The following is a 7,620-nucleotide window of genomic DNA, read 5'->3' as shown; positions in this document are numbered from 1 at the left end:
TATACTTGAAGAAGGACTTTTTGTTATCCTTAATCCCAGAAGCTAATCTAAGCTCCGGTGCTGCTTCAGCCTTCCTTACCAAATCCCTACAAGCTTGGGTCAGGGAGGTGTACTCCTCCTTGGTCCCTGCCCCCTGCTTCCACCGCCAGTACGCTTTTTTCTTTGCCCTCAGGCCAGCCTGGATATCCGCCCTCAGCCATGAAGGTTTCTTGGACCCTTTTCCCACCTTCCTACGCAGTGGAATTGCGTCCTGCTGCGCCCCAAGGACTGGGTAACATGGGGCCCCTGCAGGACATGCTTGGCAATCTGGTGGTTGCACCAGATGGTAAAGCTGACCTCTTTAACAAATTCTTTGCTTCTATTTTTCTGACCAGGGACCGAGACATACCCCCCACCAGACTCAGGAGAGGCACATCCAGGCCTAGGGTCAGTGAGGACCTAGTTGGTGAACCTCTGATGGGGCCGGACATGTTCAAGTCAGTAGGTCCAGATGATCTCCACCCCAGGGTGCTGAGGGAATTGGCAGCGGTCATTGCAGGACCCCTGGCATGGCCTTACAAGCACTCACGGTACTCTGGCCAGGTGCCAAAGGACTGGAAAAGGGCCAAAGTGGTCCCCAGTTTCAAAAAGGAGAGGAAGAAGTACCCGGGTAACTACAGGCCCACTAGTCTTACCTCGGTTCTGGGGAAGCTCTTTAAGAAAATTATCCAGGAGCGCATCTGTGAGAGACCAGCAGGGGAGATTATGCTTGTAAGATGAACACTTATCTAGGATAGTTTAAATCAATGACTGGCAAATTTTCAGGCTTCAAGCCAGAACAACCCAGCTCTGGTCCAACGTAGGCCAGGTCACTTGTGTGGTACATCTGTGGCTGGAGACTTTCCCTGTGCCCACACCAGGGCCAGGCAACTGGGAACTGTGCCAATGCTGCAGAGAGCTTCTTTCCTCATCCCTCTGCTCCTCAGCTGTATCCTGGGCACAGCTTCCAGGTCGTGAAGAGCTGTGTTGGGGCTAGGAAGCTGAAAGCTGCATCTATGCTGCTGCCACTTCCGCACCACAGCTGGAAGGCAGAAGTTTCTCTTCTTTTTCTCCAGCACAGCAAGCTGATTCTGCAATTCTGTTTCTCTTCTGCTAGCTAGTCTCTTCCTTTGCCTCATTCTAGTACTCATGCCCTTCCAAGGGTTAGGTTCCTCATCTAGGAGTCTGCCATCCAAGCCCTTTTGTTCAGCACATTTCTAACGTTTCCCTTCTTTCTGCACCCTCATGTCCTCAACTTCTCATTTACACTCTGCATGGTCTCCAGCTGCATCTCTAGGTCCTCAGATCTTTTCTGCAAGTTCCATCACATGACACATCATGGACTAAATAGCTTCCATTAGGTCCCAAACAACTGTCCCTGCAGCATCCTACATTTCCTTCATTAATACCTTGGTGACTGCACTCTTCTTTGTCCTTACCTTTAAATAACGCCCCCCCCAATTCCTACAAACTTTCATAAACGTCCTCATTCACTGTTCTTCATTTGCTGACTCCACTGGTCACTGCAAGCCTAATTACTAAAAATTAGATACATCATCTACTTTTATAATGTTGTATTAAAAAGAATACTAGAATATTACCTGTGCAAAAATTAAATCCACATTTAAAACCTCCAGGAGATCCACAGACTTGCCAGTTCTGCAACACTCTTCAAAGTATTACTGATTTTACTCCAAAACCCCTTGAACATAACCAACACCCAAAAGTACGAACCAAGTGTTTAGTAAGTAAAAACCTATTTTAAAATATAATTCTCAGAAGAGCTAAAATAAGCTTTATCTAAAATATATCAGAAACACAGCACTTAGAAACATAGTAGATCTGTGTATTATGATAGTTCCCAATCTATCACACTGGACACTCTCTGTACTAGGCACTGCACAAAACACAGAAGAGAGGTATTACGGTGAAAGTTTACATTTAAAGAAAGACCCCCTACCTCTCTGGAGTCTGAATATTATCCAAGTCTTCAATATCAAGCACCATCTGCTGGGATTCTTCCTTTGCAGCTTCAGTTTTCTCTTCAGCTAATTTCAAATAGGCTCGAACAACATCCTCCAAAGATTTGATGTTCACCTACATTAAAGGTAGGATATCTGAAGTGGCCTCCCTCCAAAATAGGCAGCTAATGTTTGAAGTGTAAACTCTTAGGAACAGTGCTAACACAAGATACTACTTATTACACAGATTATTGAATTCCCCAGAAATCCCATTCCCCCACTGGCAGATTCCAAACACAGGATCAACGGCCTTGATATAAACAATTACATATTTTTTAAAGATCTGTAACAGATGCCTGCCATGCTTCTACAGGTAAATTAAGGTTTCACAATCCATACCTGCTGGCAAATATTCTTGTACTGGTACAATCCTTCCTTTGCCAGGTGGCTCTTGCGAAGGTCCACACAGAGCTCCAGGTACTTCAGCATAATTGGCTCGTGGATTTTTTGCCATGTTCGATGTTTTTTACTTTTCATAACATCATAAAGAACATCAAGGGCAGGTTGTTTCTTGCCAACCTCAAGGAATTCTGAAAGTAAATTTTAATGATAAAATTATGCAAACCAAAGAACATACTCTACTTAATATACACTTTTCTGTATTGTCCATGATAATTTAATCAACTCTAAGAGTCAAAGTTAACTGAAAGTCCAACCCAGCTGACTGATCTCATTTCATTGACCAGTGAAAGTATCAGCTCATGTAACTATAGTGTCAATTCTCCTGAATTCTAATTGAAAGCAGAATTCTATAGAGCAGTGGGGCCCAACCTTTTTGGCAGGCATCCCACATCCTCCTCCAGTGCTACTCTGATCCCTTTTTCTTACTCAATCTGCTGCTCAGTTTTCTGCTCCCTGCTCTGTCTGTCAGGTGGCGGGGGGGGGATTGGGGGGCGATTAGAGAGGGGGTGCAGACACAGGGGAGCAAGGGCACAGGAGGTGGGTGTCAGGAGTCAAGCACAGACATAAAAGGGACATGGGGGATAAGCAACAGGGGTTATATGGGAGGGGGGCAACATGCAAATAGCAGGAAGGACAGGCACAGAAAGAGGCAAGGGACAGGATGGGCAGACAAGAAAAATCAACAGGGGAGGGTCTGACCCCTCACCCCCCACCACAGCAGTGGTGGGGAGCAAATTTAAGATAACTCTCCAATAATGATAACACAATTAAGATTTTCCATATACATAAACTTCCATATACAGAATCTAATTGTTATGGGGAAAGGTGTCTTCAACTAAAAAACACCTTAGATTTGGGTTAAAAAAAATGTAATGTTTAGTGAACTATATGCGCACTCAGTTCTAAAGCTAATTTCACCACAGAGGCCTGCTTAACTACTCCTCTTACCAACCTCAAAACCTAAGAGATGCAGTTATTAAGAGGACATCACACTGAAATAAGGGGTCTGATTCCCCTTACACCGTGAAGTACATTATGAAGTACGTCAAGCCGTTCAAAAGAAAATGATATCAGAGCAGCACAGAAAGCTTACCAGATACACAACCTGTAATAAAGGCAATCTTAACTATGAAAGGGCAAGAAAAGAGACCTCTGAGGAAAACAGGGAGAGGATGGAGAATAATATGGTACAGGACAGAACTGTCTAAAAAAGCAAAGAACACAGCTGAGTAAAAGCCCTAATATTTTCCATAATCCATGAAAAATGGTGGGGTCCTTACAATTTGGGGAAAAAACAACACAGGAATAAGGAATTGAAGAAAGAAAGGAATGACAGCAGTAATACACAAAAAGATTTAAAGTATCTGAAACAGGACTATGCCTGCTAAACCAGTCTAACAATGGAAGTGACTCACAAAAGAGAACATTTATTTAAGATGGGGTGGGCAAACTAGCAATCCTATGGGAAGATTACATGAAAATTCACAGGGGCACTCAAGTTTCAACAGAAACTTGAAATTGCAATCATAATGTTTTAACTAAAAAAAATTACCATGGCTGGCAGCTTTGTATGGTCAAAACTATGGTGCTACTATAATGTCGTACCCAGATTACTAAATGCTAATTAACATGTGTAACAAGCAGTGATTTTGCTTAAAAGACAAACTGGTTCCTCCAGGTAAAATGTCTGAAGGCCCCATAACATTTGGCAACATACAGCACTATAAACTTGTTTTGCAAATTTTGCTACACCCTAACATATGATTTAGACTAGGGGTTTTCAACCTTTTGGATCAGTGTACCCCTGGTGGCAGCACCAACCACCACCCCATGCCACCACCACCTCCCATAAACAGGGGAGGAGGAAAGAAGCTTGCCCTGCCATTCCCTCCATCTTCCTTTGCCAGCACCCCATACCACTGCCAGCTCCAGTGCCACTGGCCTCGCCCCCCTGTTCCTCTGAGGCAGTGGAGCACAACCATGACGGCAGGGACGGAGCAAAGGGGCAAAGCCAGCACCACTGGCCTCACCCTGCCCCTGCAGTCATGGCAGCGCTCCACACTGATTGGTTGTTCCCTAACCAATCAGAGTGCTTCAAGAGCACAGACAGATAGACTAAGCCCTTTATTATAGAAGAACTAGCCAATTGCCCATGAAGAACTGTTGGGGGGGGGGCACAGACAGAGGACTGTGTCCAGCCCCCCCACACCATGTTTCAGGTCCGGCCCTGCTCCCCCCCCAACCCTCTAAATCCGGGCTAGTTCCCACCCGACCTCCCCTTTGGGTCTGGGCCCATTTTCCTCCACTCCCCCGCTGCTTTCAATCTGGGCCCATTCCCCCTGGACTCTGGTGCCACTCCCCCACACCCACATCCTCTGGGTCTGCCTGGCCCATGTCCACCTGCCATCCCCCCCCCACTCCCTCCCAGCTGTTGGCAGGGCCAAACAACAGCTGGGCGCTGTCACCATGCCCTCCTCCCCCAAACTGGCTTTTGTCAGGGCGCAGTGACACACTCCCCGCCATCATGGTGGGCAGGGACAGAGTCTCGCATTTAGCCCTGCCCTCGCTTCTCATTCAGTTGGGGGAAGAGGCAAACCCACCTTCGACTCTGCCACTTTGGGGCCGGGCCTGATTCCCCCCCCCTTCAGGGCTGTTGTCAGTGTGTGGCAGCAGCAAGGTGCTGCCACCATGTCCCCTCTCCCACTCCCCTCCCTCCCTCTCAGCTTTAGTTGGGGCCCGGTAGCTCAAAGTCTCCCTGTGTCCAGCCCCACCCCACTTCTTGTCCTTGGCGCCACTTGAAGGGAGCAGAGCAGGGGAGCCAAGGCCAGCAGTGCTGGCCTCACCTCCACCACATGCCATCCGGTCCTAAGTGCCACTTGCAGGGAGCCTGCTATGCTCCCGCCCACCCCAAGTGCAACAGAAGAGACTGACACAGCCCCTGGCCCTGAGCCTGCAGCAGGTAGCCTGCCCTCGCCCTGCACGCAAATCCAGTGGGACAAATGCCCACCATGCCTCCCCTGGGGTTGTGCGCAGCAGCAGAAAGCTATCCCCCTTCTGCACAGACGAGCCACCTGCAGCTCCACCCCTGTGCCCTGCCCTCACTGGGCAGTACCTGTACGTGCCCCACTCCCTCCCTACTGTGGCAGCCTCAATATTCCTCCTCCCCAACCCTTTCTCCACTGCCCCAGATTTACCAGCAGCAGGCTGCTCTCCAAGCTGCCGGACTGCACTCCTCTAAATCGGCTATTGGATTGTTATCAGCCGATACGACTGGTTAACTAATCGGCCATCAGTATCACCCAAAAAAATCTTTATCGGTGCACCCCTAACAACTACTAATACTTACATTTAAATACTTAATCCTGTAATGGAATATTAGTACTTGACTGTGGATTGTGTTAGTCTTTCCAACTATATTACCTAATGAAGACACTATTAGCTAGCTAAGACAAGGGATGTATTTCTAACTACTCATAGGATTTTCTAAACAGAATTGCAAGTTGGTGAAGGATCAAATCTAGCCAGAACAAGCATTAGGAAAACTAGCAGAGATTATAGCAGCACCCCTGACATTAGTGCGGACATACTATTTGTCACATAAGCTCTTACTACAAATGTGAGCGGCAAGGGATTTGGGCAGGGAGTGTCATCTTTTATTGGACCAAGAACATGGTTGAGATGAACTCTGACAAGCCTTGGAATGCAGTGTGTTCTCCCACAAATGTTACTAAATCCAGCACCTTAAAGCTCAGGTATGGGCAGTGACTAAGATGACTTTTCGCCAACTATGCCCGGGGAAGAAAAAGGACCCTGTTTTTTATGCGGATCTCAAAAATCATCATAATTTTGTTTCTTTGGGATTAGATCCCTCTCTATGAAGTGAAACCATTCTGAAACCTAAGTACAACACAAACACCTACTTCTCTCTAAGTTTCACTTCATCAAATACAAACAGTATGCTGTAACACGTGCTGTTTTTTGATACGTTTCAGGTGGAATGTGATGTGTCAATTTACAATTAAGAATGATTCAATTTTGTGGATAGCCTTGAGAAACGTCTCCTCTCCTCTCCTCTGCTGCACTCCCACACAGCTGCAATCTTCCCCCAAGTCCCTCATTAGGCGAGGAAGGTCTGAGCTTTGGAATTTACACCACTGCCTCCCCCTACGGTTCCCAAACCTGGGTCATGACCCAAACGAGGGTTGTGACGGCAATGCCAGCAGCGCCACACACAAATGACTAGCTGGGCCCCATGCTGGAAGCTCCCCATCACCCTGGGCCACCACTGCTGCAGTCGTGCAAAAAAACAGGCTGGGAACCACTGAGCTCTGGGTGGGTCTGAACCCCCAAAAAGACATCATTGTGCCTGCCTCCTTTCCAGTATAGGACCTAAATAAGAGTTGGTATTTTAATAACCCGACTTCTTCATTTCTGAATAATACTTCGATGCTACAGAAAAGATGGGATTCAATCTTCGCGACGTGCCTTGAAGACACTGGCAGGTACACGGGCACTTCTGCCAGTGGACAGACAGGTTCATCATTCAGGCTGTCACTGTCCCATTAGCACAGCCCCGTTTTTACAAATAGCTTGAGACTCTCCAAACTGCCAACCCCTAAATCCTGACAACTGAAACCCCACGAGGTGCCATGAGGAAGCATCGAGCAGGCCAAGGACTCAACCAGGTGGGTACAGACAGCACGTGCTCGAAGACGTGTCACGGCTGCCTATCCCCGCTGGAGAACGGCCAGGTGACGGGGATACAGGATCCTCTTGATCCCTACCGCCCCGCACGTGGCATTTCCAACCCGGTCCGTCAGGGAAGGCCCTTCCGGGGGCGGGCGGTAACGTGAGGACCGGCCTTGCAACCCCGGCGGGGCGGCGGCGCCTCGTGCCAGGCCCCAGCCCCACGCGGCCCGAACCGGGGGAGGGAGCCTGGGCCCGGCTGCCGCGGGGCCCGGCCGCACTCACCGTTGGCCCGCTTCAGGGCGTTCTCGGGGCGCTGGAAGTAGACCGGCATGATGGCGGCGGCGGACTCCCCTCAGCGCGGCCTCTCCCCCGCGCGCCCAACCAGGCAGCCTGCAGGCCGGAAAGGGAGCGCGTCACCTGACCACCCCGTGCGCTGACGTGTCCGGAAGCGGAAACCCCGCCCCTCGGCACCGCGCGCCGGAGTTGGGGT

General features: G+C 48.9%; 1 protein-coding gene across 1 annotated transcript in view; it reads right to left on the bottom strand.

The window, feature by feature from the left end:
- Positions 1–7,541, bottom strand: part of EIF3A (eukaryotic translation initiation factor 3 subunit A) — a 38,061-nt gene extending 30,520 nt beyond the window's left edge. Inside the window, exons 1-3 of the mRNA XM_019555731.1 lie at positions 7,413–7,541; positions 2,379–2,569; positions 1,979–2,115 (exon numbers count right to left, since the gene is read on the bottom strand). Of these exons, the coding sequence (XP_019411276.1) occupies positions 1,979–2,115; positions 2,379–2,569; positions 7,413–7,461 (377 nt within the window). The 5' untranslated portion in view covers positions 7,462–7,541. The remainder of the gene's footprint in view (positions 1–1,978; positions 2,116–2,378; positions 2,570–7,412) is intronic.
- Positions 7,542–7,620: the final 79 nt, after the last annotated feature.

The sequence above is a fragment of the Crocodylus porosus genome, unplaced genomic scaffold, assembly GCF_001723895.1.
Source record: "Crocodylus porosus isolate Cpor-Errol unplaced genomic scaffold, CroPor_comp1, whole genome shotgun sequence".
In the NCBI taxonomy this organism is placed as follows: Eukaryota; Metazoa; Chordata; order Crocodylia; family Crocodylidae; genus Crocodylus; species Crocodylus porosus.
Note: the sequence above shows the minus strand (reverse complement) of the source record. Positions and strands in the feature narration are given on the sequence as shown.